We start from the raw sequence: 18613 nt of genomic DNA, 5'->3' as shown, positions 1-18613 counted from the left end.
CTCCGTTTGGTTTGCAAAGGGGGGTATGTACTCTTCACGGAAGAGCTGAAAATGATGTTTTCTGGAAAGAGAAAGGCTGAAAAGGCACTCCAATTTCAAGGCAAGGCCTTCCAGATGCCCCATGTTCAAAAGGACATGAAAGGCTACAACCGTGACGACTTTTGATATGTGAAACCTATGTTGCAACTTCGGAAGCCGTTTTCTCAAAACATTTTTTTTTGCCACCTGTGTCGCTTGTCCCAGGGATTTCTTCGTGACTGCTGGGTCTATTTTGATTCCGTTTCTTGCATTACATTCCTTGATGAACTGTTCAGGTCGTGACACTTTTAGTTTTCCAGATTTATTTTTTGTGATTTTTTTATTCAAATAATCGTTCACAGTTGACATGCCTGTTGCACATTAACCTCTAAAAAAATGAAAACTAAAAAACATTGTGTTGTAAAAAAAAAATTCTAAAACTGTCACGACCTCGTCCATTCATTTGAGAATGCAAAGCACTTCGAACAAGTTTTCTATCGTGTGTTATAAGCCGCTCAAGCTCGGTACAAGCGGAACAGAAAGAAAATTTCATACATAAAAAAGTTATCAAAATATTAACTTCAAATTTTTATGGTGTTATCACAGAAGCATTTCCAGATGCTGTGCCAATTTTCATCAAAATCCACAAAGAAATAAAAAAGTTGATTTTGAAAGCCACGTCCCCCCTTAAGGTATATACTCAGCAAGCTATAGTGGCGTGCAGGGCCGTACCCAGAGGGGGGGTTTGGGGGTTCGAGCCCCTCCCGAAATCTTTTCCAGGCAGCACATAAACAATGCTTACTGTTGCTTTCAGCAAAACTACCCCTTCCCAAAATTCATAACCCCCCCCCCCCCCCCCCCCCCCGAAAAAAATTTCTGGGTACGGCCCTGTTCTAACGCTGTGCACCAAGCAGTGGGCATCACCAATTGTATTGCACAGCATAAAATTAAACTATTGTTTTTCGTTTCATTGGTGATTTGTAAGAGATTAATGTCCTTTCTGTGCCCAACACTTTTCATTTTTGTATATTACCATAAAAGAAGAGGTTCAGGAATGTTTCGGAAGCAAGCTTCAGGCTCTACAGCATTCACTCCAGCATTCACAGACCGCCTTTCATCATGGATTCATGCAATTAAGGTGCACATCCAAAACGTGAATTGTTTATGCTTATGCAAATACATGGGATAAGGTTTGCACCATGTCACTATGGAACAATGCAGTTAACATTGTTATAACATTAGTTACAGTGTAACAGTCATTATGTATACATATATGGCGAAATGGCTCCAATCCGCACGGTTAGAACTGATTACAAATAAAATACAAAATTATGTGATCAATGTTATAAATTCGCACAAACAAATTCGAGAAATAGTATACCTGCTGGTCACCCGCATAATGAGAAGTGAAACAGATGCATGAATGTTTGCATTGCAAGCTTCTTTCATTTTTTTGCTTCTTAAATTTTTAGTTGTAACAAAACAATCATTGACAAATATGAAATAATGTTCATTGAATAACAGAAAACTCATGCGTATCAGAATGGTCTTCATACAAGCCATAGAAAATGTACCATAAAAATCCTCTCCAGACTTGAATACATTATTTTTGTTTTACTTTGTTTAAATATATTAATTTTTGTTAAACGACATCGCTTTTTAAATCAACAGAAATCTAGAGCACATAGCGCAAATAAGTTATGACGGCACACCAGCACAAATGATGGCGATCACCAATGCTAAATTGGCTAGCTGCTACCCCTGTACTCACGCTTCTACAATAATTTGCTGAAGGACACAGAATCTAATGATGCAACGTATTGGACTGTGCCATTCCCAAGCCTCTTTCTGTAATATATACCAAGAAATGGCCAGCGATGTTCAAATGGGCCGATTATGACACTCGCAAGAAATTATGCACATGGTCTCCTCGATTTGGTGACACTTTCTGCACCAGTTGAGGCGGTGCAGCACTCTCGCACTCGATTTGCCAGTGCAGTTAGCGCCACCTGCACTTTGGCCCTCGATTTGACACTGTGCTGCACGAGTTCTTCCACACTTCTGCACTAGCCTCTGTGCGAGTTCTCGCCTCGTGCAAGGTGCAGCGTGCTTTGGCGCGTTTTCTGGTGCGCATCGTAGCAGACGGCTCTAGCATGATACTTGTGTGAGTAAACGGAGTAGAAACGACAGCGTTCCCCGTTTTAGACGGGTACGAGTGCATTTGAGTACGAAACACAAGGTGAGTGCAGGGTAACGCCATTTCGAAGAAAGAAAAAACAACGCAAGCAAGCAAACACAGACCGCAGCAGACAAAGTTTGTGCACTTTTGCTCTCGATTCGGCCGGTGCACGAAAAGCGCTAGTGTATGGCTGCACTCGCACTGAGAGAACTGGCGCTGCACTTGCACGACACTTTTGTGAACTAGTGCACAAAGTGCAGCCAAATCTTCCGAAACCTAGTCTAATGCACACATGGTAAAGGGAACTATCAAGATACGTTTGCACCCACTTAATGACCTAAATGAGCCAAATGAGGCTTGTTTGCACGCCTAGAACTAACCTACATCAAATCATCCCAAAACTCTTTGTAGTAGAACTGTGGATTTATGTATTAAAAAAAAAACGACGTTTAACATACTTGCACAAATAAAACACAGGAAACTCCACTTCTTGTCTACCACAACAAAAAGCTGGAAATGACTTAAATAATGATAAAAAAATTTAGTTTATCACCCTCACCCAAAGAAAACATACTCAGAGCTCAGGTGTAGTTTTGGCGTGTCAAATCCCAAATTCAAATTTTCATATTACACGGTGTGCATGCTTGCGCATGAGTGGACACCCACCACTTGCGTCTCCACTTAGTTCTCACCGATTCCTCCCCCTCTCTCTAAATGATGATATTAACCCTGCTGCAGTTTTTTTTTTGTAATATGGCGCCTTAGGGTTACAACTGCAAAGGCTTTCAAGAAGCACAGCCCAAAAAATAACTATAAAAAGAATTCAAGCTCTGCACTAGCGCATTTGCCAAGCCATGATTGATTGATCGACTGATCGATTATGAGGTTTAATGCGCCGACGCTACGCAGGCGATGAGGCGCACCATAGCACCACCTGGGGATCTTTAAAGTGCGCCGAAATCTCGAACACACGGGTTTCTTCGCTTTTCACCTCCATCAGAAAAGTGGCCGCTGTGGCCGCGAATCAAACCTGCGTCCTTCGGCTCAGCAGCACAATGCCTTAGCCACTGACGCACCGCGGCGAGTACTTGTCAAGCCTTTTTCTTCAAAGACAAAAATTTGTTTTCGTCACATGTGTATTAGTTTAACAATCCAGTTTATGTTTGAGAGCACTGCAACTTGATGTTTAGCATGGAATGGCCCTTTTGCTGTGCTGTTAAACATTGGAAGGGGCTGCCACAATTAAGGTGTAAATAAGTCAAAAGTAATGTGCAAATAGCAGATGAGTATGCAAGAAATATTTTTTTTTTATTAAAACAACAGTGTTATAGCAGCTTCAAGACTGGCCCTATTGCACAATATGATGCAGCTCATCTTGAATGCAAACTCGATATTGCAGCAAAAGTAAAACATCTTGATCGTCACACAAAACAACGAATGCAGTATGCTAGCGTGCAGGACCTTCACCTTGGTTCAAGCATTCAACAAGCACAACGTTAGTAGCTCTGTTACAGCCAGTCAGCTCTTTCGCTTGTTCTCATATAAACAAAAAGCCGGACACTGCGCACAATAAAGGGGCTCACCAACAGTGCCTAACAGTGAGATAACAAAGACATGAAACTGCTAACACCTTTATGAGAACAAGTTTTGGCCACTACAACTATGCTGTATGGGCACAGGTAGAGCGACCAGACACATTACATGTTAGGAGAATAACACAACCACATATACTTGTAGAGAAGTGTAAATGCATAAAACAACCATTCCCATTGCTTGCAGACTCGAGCACTACCACACGGCAGCCTGCTAAAAATATAGAAACTTTCCGACTGATGGTGCTACATTCACACTCTAGTGATTTCGTGCTCAAGACGCACTGCCCAAGGAAGACACACACGCTGCATGGACACACAATTAGTGTCCTCAGCTAAGAGATTTCCCACTCTGGCAACCACCCTCTCACATTTTCATCAGTTGTACACGTACCCATAGCACACATTCAAGGACTGGAGACTGAAAGACTGCAAAGGGTCGAGAAATTTTGCAGAAAACATTACCACATGTCGAGGGACACAAATTGGTTGTGAACAGTGTGATCTGCATGTACAGGCGCCCCAAAAAGTAAACAGAGCACGGGTTAGAGATTTTGAGGGAATTTCTCCGCCATGTGCCTAGCCAGCAACCTCCCAGTTACTTTTCATGAAAGTCATTCTAAAATCAAATCGGGCCGCACATATTCTATTCGCGCTGGCAGCAACATAAAATAGAAATTATTCTAATCTCACGAAGCCGTGCTCCGTTTACTTTTGGGGGCACCTGTACAGTCAAGAGCAAAAGCTTACAGACCCTTATTTGGCAATTTCTGCTTAACCTCCTTCCTTTATGGCTGTTTAACAAATGCTATGCGTGTGCAAGAACTCTTCGCTCACTCAATAATCTTACACACATGCCCTTGGTGGCTGGGTTGCCGTGGAGAGGAGAAATTCCCTGAAACTGTCATTCTCGTGACCTGTAAACTTTTGCTCTTGACTGTATGTAACAAACAGTTTGTCCAGCTGATCACACGTAGAATTGGTTATGGTGACCAATGATTTCCTAAAACATAATACTATTCAGTTCCAGAGATTGAGTGAAAATTTGTAACTTTTGCCATTCGTAGCCTTCACGCTTCATAGCTGTGGGGCAGGGCATACTTGCCACAGGCGATATAAATCGCACAAATGCTAAGGGCAAGCCAGTTGTTTACACCGAAGCACGTCATAAATATCAGATCACAGTAAGATATATCCCATCCACAATTCCTTTAAGAGGCTATCATACCATGACTTTATGTACAGGCTAGTTCACACACACACATGCACACAGACACTATTACTAATAGCAGCATGTCGCAACTTTGCATCTGTGATAAAGGTATTACGGTGATGTAACATTCTGTTACAGAAGTCACGAAGATATTTGCAAAAATGTGTGCCTTCAAACCACGCAGTAGCCATATATGCTGTAAGTACCCATTTGAAATAGACCACAAAAAAACTTTTGTTATGCAGAACCCATGTTCCTGTGGTAAGAGTCATGCGATGGAAACATTGTAGCTGACAGATCTTGCCATAACAATCATGACAATGAAAACTACATAGCTTTTTGAAAACTGCTGCACAATCAATCAAGCGAGGTATTACTTAAACAGAGCTAACCACTGTTTATTATTTTTTGCAATTGTTTTTTTTCTCACTGGCACTTTTTTTTTTTTACTCCAGTTCTTAAGTACAAAAAGAAAAGTCGCCTACCATCTGTGGCAAAATTTTGCACCAGGACAGAGTTGCAAGCCATTCCCAGTCCACATAAAACTGCCGCACAATTACAAAGAGAATCCTTGGCTTCCAGACTTTCCACGGTCATGGTAGGGTGTTATATGGCCGATCAGGCCCAGTAACTGCACTCTTGAGCCTTAAACTACGTCTCCCTTTGTTTACAAGGGACAAGCCGGCCACTCACAAACAAGTGGAAACACGGCTTGTAAACTGTTTACTACTCGTATTTGGCAGACGTTTGTTGTCCTTTCATCTTGCGTTGCCTCGACAACAGGCGTAAAATTCCAACATGTGCCAGTCAGTACTCTTGGCACTGTCATGCTGCAAGCACACGTGCAATGGTAGTAAAAGAATTACTGACCCGTGATTCACGATGACCGGACCCCATTTTGGCACTTTACACCATTCTACAAGTAGCAAACTATATTCAAGATACTTCAGTCCATACGTTCTACAACATTTCAGTGTTTTCAACTTTTTATCAAAAATTATAAGCTTTTGGCTTATGCACCAAAAATTTCATTCCAAGTCAAGGCTCAAGAATAAACACTCAGGAGCCAGTAAAAAGTTTTGGGAGTCTATCTAACACCACTTACAGAAGGCTGCAACTGACAACGCTGCTGGGCTCTGCTCTGATATTAACATTTACATGTTACAAACAATCCAAGTTAAACTTTCGGGTTTAAAACAGCCAAAACATGTCCCTTCAGCATGAAATAGTAAACCTTGTAGCACAAGTCATATGGTAGGAAAAGTATGAAAATGGGGGACCGGTGATGTGACTTTTCAAAGAGCAATAAAACAACCATATTTACTAGTGTAACCAACCTCACAGGCACCATCCTGATAGTCTTGCTGGCAAAGGTGAAAAATTATTAAATTTGCAAGATAATAATATTGCTTTACAAAAGCTGGATCCATTTTTTTTGGATCTCTGAGGCCACATTTGTATAATGAAGAGAACAGATTGGAAGTTGGCAGGCTTTTTAAAAATTAGGGGGAGACTGCATAGGGGGAGACTGCAAGTATGCTGTTCAAAGGAGCCATCCACCGATACTTCGGGTGCAGCAAATGCAGAAACACTCCGACTTCACTGATAAGAGCAGCGACTCGTGTAATCACCAGCTCTGATTAGATGTGTAGCTGCAGCGTTCGAAAAATAGGGCTGGCTGAACACAAGAGGCGAGACAATCTACTTGTCTGAGCATATTTTGCACTTATTCTATTCTGTCTTAATAATAAATAAAAATTGCAAAAAGAATAATGTAAAGGTTGAAAAAGAAAACTGAATATGGAAGAAGAAAAACAAAAGCCTCCTATGTTTTTCTTCACTGAAAATAAAAAGGCAATATTGCATATTAGTACTTCTTACATGATTTTAGTATACTTGCATGATACAAGCGTGAACAAGTGTCGGCAATATGTACCAGTGAGAAGTGACAATGCACCACCCTTCAATGAGAACTGCATAGGTAAAGGCCGCCGTACAAGGCTGGAATCGTGTAGTCAAGTTTCTCAACGCAAATGAAAAAACATTTCTGAGGACACCTAAGCACTTCTTACAAGTTGTTAATGTAAAAGCATTAATGCCCAATTAAACATCACTAAGTGCTTCCATGAGTTTTACACTGCAAGAAGTGCTTTCAAGCTTTGCTATTGGTTATGTTTTCGAGTTTTGCGATTGAACTGGTGCAGGTTGTTTTTTAGAGCTTCTACGTTAGCAAATTGGCTGTAGATCAGAATCATTTGAAAAGAATTATGCTGCCGTACAAGGCAGCCTGGCTCATTGGTGACTGTTGTGCCGCTAGGTAAGGCCAGTGCAGCCTGTGCTTGACATGTCGCTGCCACAGGACCACTGCAGCATCCTCCACTTAACATGCAGTTCTGCACATGTCCAGGTGTTGCCTAGCAGTGCAGTCCTTTTCTAGCATCTTATTCGTGCAAATCATGCGCTATAGAACGCATTGCCGCCACGTGGATTTAGGAGTCGTTTTGTGCTTGCAGTGCCACTGATGCCGATACTGTACTCAATGGATCAGTTAATGCTTAAAAAAAAAAGAAGAAAAAACACTGACTAGTTTTATTCCTGTCCTACAAGATCAGCTCAAACCTTACAAACACACCTGCACTGGTAAACTAAGCATGATGTTTTGGCTATCACATGCCAGAATCCTGCAATGTTTCATAAATGCTACCACCACAAGCAGTGCTGATCCATTAAAATCTGCTAACCCTCATGAAACTCCCTCAGTGAATCTAGGTGATCTCCCCAGAATGATGCCCACATATGTCAAGATTTTGCTTCGACGCTTCGTAAAATAACTTTATCCAAAAAATGCAATTTCAAGGAATTAATGATTGCCACTGCATTCAGCTCATTTCAGGCAGTGCACGTTCACGGAGTGCTCAAAGCCTGCGAACAGGTAACCCAGTCATGCACACAAGATTTTAGACAAAATTTTAGACAGGTCATGCCCACACACAAACTTTAGAAATTATTTGTACAGACGCTACGCTGCAACACCCCACTCAGGTGTACTGGGCCCATATCAAGTTGCAAGCTGCCAGGTGCTGATCAAAAAAATTATTACAGACTGCGTCATTATTGGCATTCTGATTTTATGCAAGCTTTTTCACTCGCCTTTCTGATGATTAATTGTGGGGTTTAACGCGCCGACGCTACACAGGCGATGAGGCACGCCGTAGTGGAGGGCTCTGGATTAATTTTGACCACCTGAAGATCTTTAACATGCGCCAAAATCTCGAACACACGGGCGTTTCTGCTTTTCGCCTCCATCAGAAAAGTGGCCACCGTGGCCGAGAATCGAACCTGCGACCTTGGGCTTGCTCTTTCTGTCACTGGCCTCGAGTGTATAACCCAATAGAGGCTGTGGTGAAAATAAACGTAAGAACTAAACTATGCAGTGCCTTGTCATTTCTCATAACAGTCAGCGTTCGCCATCATCATAAGCCATTGGACGCCCACTGCAAAAAAATGCCAATTCGGATGACTTCCGACCTGCTACAGTCTTGCATCAGCCAAATCCACTCTCTGCCACAGAATTATTCCCACCTCATCACTCCACCCAGTGTTTTACACATTTCTGCTTCCCCCCCCTCCCCCAAATCTCCTGGTAGCCACATTCTTACTTCTGGGGGAAAAACATCCCCAGAAAAAATTCCCCCTTCCCCAAAAATTTGGCCCCAAGTGGCAAATATTTGGCCTCAAAAGACGCCATGTGAGGGACACGCAGACAATATGCCTGAAAGGCGACAGGTGCAGGCACAAGGCATTAAAAAAGGAGACTAGCAACCCGTTGAGAGAAAGGTAATTTCTACATCCCACACATATTTTTTTTTTTTTTTTTTTCTAGGTCAGGTCATTCCCCATGTGGAGTCACTTTTTGCTGCACATCTGTCATCCATCCTTTGCACTACATGCCTTGGCCGACAGCACTTCTTTCCCCTAATTTAAATCCTACTTTTCTGCATCCTAGAGTTCATGCACTGTCCGTACTTTTACACTGCACAACAATGTGAAAAGAGATCAACCACAGATTTTACCTGCATGCAGTGAGAATGGCAAGAGAGTAAACAAAAGAAAACAAAGTTTTCAACAGCACAAATAACTTGGAACCGGTCGCACTAATCCGATAATCCCGGATTTTATGCGGAAGAAGGCAAACATTTGAGGAAGTACTTTTTACGATGCAAAATGACAACTCGGACATTTGGAATTGCAACAGCTGCCTTTGGGCACATTACTGATGAAACAACTATGTACTATTGATCATAAAGGGGAAGGAAGGTTATGCTGAAAAAAGGCACAATAAAGTACATATGCTGCCAGGAATACTGCAGTATGTTAGAAAAAGAATGAAACAGGCTACAATAATAAATTGCATTTAACACCACAAGACTAATAAAACTTTGATTTAAATGAACACAAAGGATTTGTGTAACTAAAAAACGTGGCAAAAGAAGTTCATGTTCCCTTTCAAACGAACCTGCTCACACTTAAAACCCTTTAGTGTATACAGTTGGTTTTTCTTTTTTGTCACAGCTACTTTGACAAAAAGCGAAAAAAAGAGAGCTCCTCCACACAAGGCAGGCAAAATTTTTTGAAGTCCCGTGAGAAACACAATCTACCATATAAAGACATCACAAAGCGTCCCTGTGCAGTCTTAAAAGCAGGTTATATTTTAAAAGGTACCCAGGCTTGTGCAAAGTTATTGCTAATAAATTATGGCATTACATTAAAAATAACCATAGAGATGGCTACCAACTGTATGTGGGTTGTACCAAAAAAACACCTCACAACATTTTGTAGCAGGTAGTTTGTGACAGAACAAATATTTAACACCAAAGCACAACTGGTAGGTCAACTGCTACCAGAGACTGCAAAAAGTGCAAGTACCATATTGCCACTGCTCCCAAAAGAGTGCACCACAACATTTTCGAACGTGAATACACTCAACTGGGAAGCATAAACTGCAGCACGAAATGCCAAAAACGTATCCCACAGGCCGCCTATAGAATTCAAAGAAGAGCCAATGTAGCGCTGCAATGCATATTAGTGGGTACTGTTGCCCAGCTCATTTTTCTTTCACCTTTAACCCTTCATCTACCTGATGAACAATGGTCATACAAAGACTGGCATCAGCTACCACCCACCGCACATTTAGGAACTTTGGGGCTGTGGGCACTCACTGGTGCATAACAGGCATGCACTGATAGTGCGGTGTTTACAGTACTCTGAGGGGTGCTGGTTCAGTGTCTCTTTTGGGCTGTGTTGGCCACTGGGATTCCATTTAGTGGCACCCAAGCCACATAAATGAGGACTGTTTGAGAGACCATTCTTCCCGTATTATCACAAACGTACACAATGTAGCTTGAAAAATGGAGACAACGTGGCCTTAATGAGGGCCAGGAAAGCTGTGCAAATGGTGTGCCACATTTCGACAATGCGTACGAGTGGTGAGCCTTGAATGCCGCAATTCCACAGCAGCTGCCTTTTCAGTTTTTATATAGCAGTTTAAATCCTGGGGACACTTTTAAGCCCTATCACACCAGCCAAAAGTACCAAGCACCCTTACAGAAAATAAGCCCACAGGCCCAAACGCCCTTAACAACAAACTTAAAAAACTAAAGAGGTTATTCAGCTAAAACCTGGAACTACATGCATCTTAAAACTCGACACGTTTCGCAAAAGAAGAGCCTTCCTGCTGTATTGCCAAAATTTCGGCCATTTTCCGCAGTAGGCAGAGTGATCGAACACTTACTATGCACCAGGTCTGTCCACACTTGTCCACCAATGGCTTGGTCTCCATTGCTGCCCCCGGTGTTAGCGGCCAGTACAGCAACGAGAAACAACGTGCCGAACATGTTCCATTAAGCACGGTATGGCACCTTTGGGTGTCTCAGGTTACACTACTACCTCAGCCAACTCGTTATTTCTTGCTTGTGAGGACAGCTTGCTGCCAAAGCACTGGCTGCAGCAGAGGTCACAACCGTAACAAACTGGGCGAGGCTGCCAGCGATTCTGTCGGCCTGCCAACCACGAAAGCCCGCATTTTCCCACAGACAGCTTTGCCTGGAAATTGTTCCGCCATCATAGCGGACGCATCTTTTGTTCGACGGTGCTGCCAGTGCACAAGGGCCCCCCGGGCAGGCAGGGGTTAAAAACAGAGTTCGGACAGGCTGCACTTGGTGAGGGGCTTGAAGCGTAGGTGCTCCTCGATGAACTGGCAGGGGCAGCGGGCCAGTGCACAGTGGCGGGGAGGGGCCGGCGGGCAGGGGCCGTCCTCGAAGCCGTCCGGGTGCACTGGCATGTTGAGGTCCAGCCGCTTGCGCACAAATTCCTTCACCCAGCGCTGGCTGTAGCGCAGGAGAAGCTTTTCCGCATACTTCTGCACAGAGCACACACAGCCATCAGTTAGAGGACAGGACAGGGACTCTGCAAGGTCACATGATGGGAGGTGACTGACAGTACCATATATGGTCTACAAGACAAGACCAAGACATATCCAAAAAGAGAAATTCACACCGAGTCTGATGCACACGCTAAAGGGAACAAGCCACATTCAGGCGCTCTTAGTTTAGCAAATGAACCAAAAGTGAGGCATGCTCGTTAGAGCACTGCACGGGCCTGATTTTAAGGCCCGAGCCCTGCCCGAGCCCGCTTCGCGAAGCCCGAGCCCGACCCGGGCCCGGGCATTCATAAGTGAGCCTGGCCTGAGCCCGGCCCGGGCCCGCCATCTCAAGCCCGGGCCCGGCCCGGTAATTTATTTTTTGGCCTAGGGAGAGCCCGCGCGTGTGTAACCAGGCCCAGTCTTTGACGCTACAGAAAGTTTGTTTATTATATTCCGGGCGATCAGATGGAGCATCTAGCCTGTACAAGCACGTCATGAACTGAAACGCAAAAAATAAGGGTTTAAAAGTGCACATAGTTTAGCTTGCACCGTCTGCAGTTCACGCCACATCGGCGTAATAATAGCTCGTATTCTTACACGAGAGACATCATCACCTTTGATGACCAGACTCTTGGCAACTTCACGTGGTTGTCTCGGCCACAAGTTGGTATTGCGGACATTTTTCGATCCGCATTTGAACCAACGAGTATGTACGCGCGTTGGAGTACTTCACATGCAGTGGTCGTTAAGCGGTGGCGTTTCTCTGGCATGCGTGTTCCGATTCCCGGCCACGGCAGCCGCATTTTGATTATTTTGATTGGTGCGATATCTAAAACACACGTGTACATACATAGACATAGGTGCACAGCTCCAGAATGTCTGAATTAAGTCCTTCCCCTCTTGGGCATTCCTTGTAATCGTATCTTTGGTATGTTATACAAAAAAATAGAAAATCTTGATGCTATACCAGAAATGTCGTTAAAATTGCAGTATAGTGACCATCAGACCTAGCAAAACACGTTTTTAAAATAATGCGTACAACTAACAGCAAGAAGCGCGCAAAAATAAACTAAGAATATTCATTTTGATGCTCTTTTCTACACTTCACGTCGGACCTATTAACGGCCGTGCCTATGAATTCAAGCCCGAGACCGGCTCGGGCCCACGGCGTCGAGCCTGAGCTCAGACCGGGCCCGGGGCATTGAGCCCGGGCCCGGCCCGGGCCCGCCAATAATCAACTTCAAGCGGCCCGGCCCGGCCCGGCCCGCAGGCCGGGTCGGGCCCGGGCTTTCAAGCCGGCCCGGGCCCGTGCAGTGCTCTAATGCTCGTGCCCCTAAACAGTCTGCATCAGACTGCCGCGTAATTTAAAATTCAAAAGATTTCGGCTCCATGTTGGACGCGAATAAATAATTTGGCCGTTTGCCCCAGTGATCACAAATTGTGGTCACTAAAAAGCGTCTGAGACTCGATGTACACTGGGGTACCTAACCGGGCAGAAGGGGGACGGGTGTCACATGCGTTGGCCCACAGACTTGACTGAAATGGCCCCTGTGGGATGGAATGTGTGAACGGCACTGTCCATGACAGCATAGAGATGTAGGACTTCATGGCACATCCATTCCCTATCCAAAGCGGCGAATTATGCGAGTTAAACCACATCTGGATTCCATGGAGAGGTGAACCTTGCTTGGTGCACGAGGTCCAAAGTGATGCGCAGCCACGTGATTCATGTTCCAAGCAACCCAATGCTGGCCCTATGCAACTACGAAGCGGCTCCAAGCTATCACTGTGTGCCTGCTATGTGACTGCGTAAGAGTTTTCACATTTTTTTACAACTACAAAAGCACCCATATTTCTGATCAAAAATATACAGCAAAAAGTTGTGGTTTATAGAATCCACAGCGCTGATTGCCTGGACATCTGCCATGTTGTTAAAAGTTCACCCTTGCTTACACTGGGCAGCAGTAGTGCCTGGCGCCCGCTATCTCACCACACTGGACGCTTCCCACTTGGGTCGTGCCAGCATCCCACCTTTCAACAGAGACACAAGATAAAAAAACTCTAGCGGTAGCATGTCCGATTTCTTAGTAAGAAGCTCCAAGGCAAAGTAAAGACCTCCCCAGTTCCGACATATTTACTCCACTTAGATCTTTGACGTAATGGTGTCCATATGTGGTGTACGTCCCGGTGTTTTCACAACCTCATTAAGCGGCCACAACATGACATTTACACCGGCAATTATAGAATGGTTATAAAGTTCACACTGACAGCCAAGTGATTGATAAGCCAGATTCAAGGGTGTGCAAAGGCTAATATGTACTTTGCGTAATACACACACCCCCAAACATGTGTCAACGTTTCATTTTAAAAAACGTGTCTACTATAATAGGAAGTACACTAAGCCCTTATGTTAATACAGTGTGTCTAAATTTCTGAATTCTGGCTGAGCTGACTGTGCAGCCCTTCCACATGCGCAGCATCTCGAACACTTAAATGGAAGCGAGGAAGAAGCCAGCAACAAAGTGGAAAGCGACATCAACGGAGACGAGTGAGCACTGAACGTGCTACAAGCACCGCAAGCATAATAAAGTGCATTTTAAAAGTGCATTTTTAATAAAGGCACAATAAATGCCTTTTTTCACTCTGCTTATAGCCGAGGTAAACTCTTTTTTTGCTTTTCTGACCTTCAGAATTTTGGAGGTGGGCCTAAAATCGAGGCCAGCCTAGGTTTGAGTGAATACGGTAATAGTACAGTCAAACCCGACTATATCGAACCCGTTTACATCGAATTATCCTCTATATCGAACTATTTCTGCGCACGGAATGTATTCTATGAGAATGTACAGCAAAAATTACGCTTACATCGAACAGAAATAGCAGCAACTACCGATATATCGAACGCCGGCGGCGCAAAAGTGCCCCCCCCCCCCCCAAGTTGGCTTTCCCTCGCGGAAGAGGAGAAACCCGCCGACACACCCTCGAAAAGTGGTTTAGCCCGGCGGTTCCTGTGCAGCTCCTTCACCTCGCTCTTTCTTCCTCTCTCTCTCGGGCTGTTTCCGCGTCGGGAAGCCGCCGTCGACCCCCAAAATAAAAAAGATCCTGGCCCTCCCGCCCCATTTGCTCAGACAGCCAAACACAGGTTGTTGCCACTCCAGTTCTCTAGTCGCTGGAGAGGCGCGCGTTGTTCTTTTTGCTGTTTTTGCATTTGGAGTGTTCGAATTGTCGGCATGTGTTGGACTTGTACTGTGTAGCCGTGATGGCTAGCGCAAAGCGACAGAACCTGCCTTTCGCCGTGAAGCTGGAAATTATAAACAGAGTGGAACGTGGTGAGAAGAAGTCCGTCGCCGCCGCGGCTTCGCGGCGACGACGCGCTTCGACGACGCGCTTCGCTGCCAGCTTCGCAGGCAGCAAAGCTGCTTAAACAAGAAAATTCATGACTATTTCGTGCGGAAGTGAGTTTGTTTCATTAATAAAGTGCTTTCATAAACGGTAGGTGCTTTTATGCTGTCCAATTCTTCAGCATGCATATATCGAATTATGCCATATATCGAACTCACGGGCGTTTTTTTGCGAGTTCGATATAACCGGGTTTGACTGTATCAGCTTAGCAAGCATTATCAAATACACAGCCTCACTACCTCCCACTGCCAGAGCTATTTCACTTTCAATTTAGGCCAGATGTTTTGCCCTGGTGAACAAGTGCAATCAAAAGATTCGTGGAGGTGGAATGCAACCACCTGTTCTTACCGCCAGCATACATACACATGACAAACAGTGGCAAGGTGACAAAGCTGGCTGTCAGCTTACTATATGTATAGTACTTTCCACAACTTCTCCTAGGCAGCAGCAGCCAACAGCTTGATTAGCATGTTAGTGGTGCTTGGTCCTCTCTGTCTGTGACGCACTGTTTTAAGTCTCTTAAAAATTAAAAGACAATGGGAGAGAGAAATGCCAGCTTTAATTATACATTTTTAATCAAACAGAGCACCATGAGTCATCAAATAAAAGCTGAACGAACACAGAAAGTTGTGATCGTTCATTGAAAACAAGAAGTTGATCAGCCTGTGTGCCTTCAAGTTTGGCTCTGGTGTTCTGCTTCAAAAGATTACCTGCCTCATTTTTTCATGTGAGCTCCACAAAAATGTTGGCAAAATACAGCTCTATAGCTTTGTGATATTCCGTACATCCATTGCCTGAAAAGCAAGAAATTTCAAATCCAGTTATTTTTCTATGGCCAGTCAGTCTTTTTTTAAGAGGGGCCAATCTTTATTTTGAAGTCACACATCGCATTATAGCAGGGGATTCGAGGAGGTCAACTATGCTTTTTTCCTACAAGGTCAGCGAAGTCCTGCAAGCCACTGCAAACAGGCCCGCCTCTGTTTAACTCTCTGTCAGCCCAGTAAGTTATACTTGAAGCATGGGTACTGAAGGTCCACCACACCGTCTACCACAATCAAGTTTATGCCCAGTGTAGGGCCTAGGTGTTCGACAGGAGCCACCACGTGTGTGAGAACGCTCTAAAAGTGAACAACACAGGCAAGTGTGTCATTGTGCAACATTATTTATCACCCACAAGGAATTTAATTCTGAAAACGAGGTAGCAGTGCTTGAAGCAAAGTGCTGATGCACAATGACGTCTCCAAAAAATCGTAACAATGTGGAAAAGACAACCAACTTGCCTCCCTTTGTGAGATTCGAGTGGAAGAGCTGCTTCCTGTGATGATGATGTCTGACATGTCAATGTCCATTCTTGCCCGATCAACTGGATAAAGTGCGGCGCCATTTCTGGCCTGAAATGGGTTGAAAAATATTGCGGCCAAGTCTGCACACCCTGGGTGCCTGTACATGGAACTGCAAAAGAGAAGTGACGCCGTACCGAGCCTGTTGTATCCCCTGCAGCTCTTGCATCTAAAGCATCTTGGCGATCTTGATTTTCCAGCATCTCGTACAGGTATCTCTGTAAAGGAGAGTGCAGCGTACACTTGGTCAGCACACGCACAGAGGAAAAAATCTGGCACAAGTACTTACAATGCATGGGCTGACATCGAAGTAAACAAATATGAGCTGGTTTTCTGTCAAGGAACAAGAAGCTCATATGGTCATGTTGCACCGATGCTGAACTAAAGCACACATTACTGGAGAATTGGCAGCCATCATCACCCAGTGAGTGAACGGGAGCAGGAAATACAGTTTGGAGGCACTGACTGGCCAATCAGCACAATGACTGCACATGTTGTAGTAGTAGGTTTGCCTGCCAGACGGTAGCCTTAGGAACTCAAACAGAACACTCATACAAGTACACAATGTTGCCGGGGTAGGGCTTGAGCAGAAGAAGCAAAAATTTGTTCTGTCTGCCCCTTGGAGCGCAAAAGGACCAGTTCCAACTACTGTTTATGCTGAGATCACACTGAATGCTCTGCTTCACTGGTCCACATCCCCAGTTGAGCCTCAGTTGAGTATGGGACCCTGGACATGACAGACCAAACTGCAGGAATAGGCCAAGTTAGAAAGGATACATGAACTTTGTGACAGGAAATCTTGCCACGGTCATCGAGTCCAAGCAAAATCTTGTGCCGGAAGAAGAGGCTGTTAATGCTGGCAATGCACCGCTCGAGCATGTGGAGCAACTGGAAAGTTGGAAAAATATTTTTGAGAAACAAGTTAGAAAAGCAAAAACTGAGAAAACAATTTGTCCACCTGGCTGGTAAGGAGCAGCCAGGCTATTCAAAAGTATTAGCATCCAAAAATGGCGCTGAACAGCAAGAAAGGAGTGTGATATGTTTGAGCAGTGACTCACTCCTACACACTACTATATTTTAAACTCACTATGCTTAATTAAAGGGGTCATGAATACAAAACACAAGTTTGGTTCAGTCGAAAAATTTCCTCATAAGAACTGCACTGGCACCATTTTCAACGCAAACTTCACTAAAATAAGCTGTATAATAAGGAAAACAGAGTATAGGCATGCGATACTCTAGCTACTTTTCCACACAGAACTCGTGACATCTTTAACATAACTTGTTAAGGGGCTAGTTGGTTCACGATTCCTAAATATGGAAAATAACCAAGACGATACGCAAGAAAGAAGAGACAGGACAAGCAAAAAGACATAGCACTTGTCCTGTCTCTTCTTTCTTGTGTATCGTTTTGGTTATTTTGCGCTTTAACATATTTAAGAGTTGTTACGTTTATGGGACGTATTATTGATGCGATTGGCTAAGGCCGGCAAAATCCGATGCAAATTAAACAGGGATTATGAGCTTGCAGAACGAGCTGTTTGTGCTTAAATTTAGTGCATTCTTTTTATAGCAGTAAGAATGGTGGGGCAAACAATGGAATTCACAAACAAACATGTAAACATAGAAGCACCAGTGCGTATGGCACGCACTATGCCGACAGAAGCTACACAGTCGTTGAGAGCGTTGGGCGTTTTTGACACGACACTGGCCAACTGCCATAAGCGACATCCCCACTAATGTGACGTTATTTGTTTAACATACCAAATTTTTCATGGATTATTACTACCAACCGTAACAATAAGCCAAATACAAGTCTGGTCAGAAACCGAGCAAATGCGAACAGCGGTACTCCAACGGCATCATCGTGTCATCTATACGTTAAAGCTGGTAAATCTAAAAATCCTGCTTTCCAACGTTCTGGTACCCTGTAAGGAAGCCCGTTTATGACTCCGTAACAAATAAAGGAACAGCTTGTAGAGTGCCATACAAGCAGTTAACTTGCTTGACTTTAGCTGCACTAAGTTTTACAAGGTCAAACATTCATGGCCCCTCTGCCAGACTGCATACCTTGACATGTAGTAAGTATAGCAACTGTCCATTTCAATCTGCTCCCTTGCGTATGTCAAAGGGAAATTTTGGCATGTAGTAGGGGCTTAAGGAAGCAAATGGGCGATTTGAAATCTGTCCTTTAAATGCAAAGTCCTCTGTAATCGAAGCATCATTTCCCACCAAATAAAACTTTAGCGAGACATTAACTGCCCAATCTTTCACATAAAATTTGCATGTTGCCTTCATGGTCCCTTTAAAAATGTATTTCCTTAATTCACAAGCCAGGATTGTATTTTTTTTTCTGCTAAATAAGCATAACTTTTTTAGTTTGACCAACTCCTAAAAGTACAAAAAAGAGTTGCTGATAATTTTTAAAAGAATTTTTCTCGAAAAATGCGT

The 18613-nt window shown here is 44.0% G+C and overlaps 1 protein-coding gene across 2 annotated transcripts in view; it reads right to left on the bottom strand.

Moving 5' to 3' along the window:
• Window positions 1-3484: 3484 nt before the first annotated feature.
• LOC144147543 (uncharacterized) overlaps window positions 3485-18613 on the bottom strand; it is a 51395-nt gene continuing 36266 nt past the window's right edge. For both annotated transcript variants that reach the window (XM_077679568.1, XM_077679569.1), the window contains 5 exons: window positions 16940-17050; window positions 16452-16487; window positions 16300-16380; window positions 16103-16213; window positions 3485-11420 (listed from right to left, as the gene is read on the bottom strand). In XM_077679568.1, coding sequence (XP_077535694.1) covers window positions 11190-11420; window positions 16103-16213; window positions 16300-16380; window positions 16452-16487; window positions 16940-17050 — 570 coding nt within the window. In that variant the 3' untranslated portion in view covers window positions 3485-11189. The remainder of the gene's footprint in view (window positions 11421-16102; window positions 16214-16299; window positions 16381-16451; window positions 16488-16939; window positions 17051-18613) is intronic.

The sequence above is a fragment of the Haemaphysalis longicornis genome, unplaced genomic scaffold (assembly GCF_048455015.1).
Source record: "Haemaphysalis longicornis isolate Haplotype H1 unplaced genomic scaffold, Haemaphysalis longicornis Haplotype H1 scaffold_1, whole genome shotgun sequence".
NCBI classification, from domain to species: Eukaryota; Metazoa; Arthropoda; class Arachnida; order Ixodida; family Ixodidae; genus Haemaphysalis; species Haemaphysalis longicornis.
This window is presented reverse-complemented; position numbering and strand designations above follow the sequence as displayed.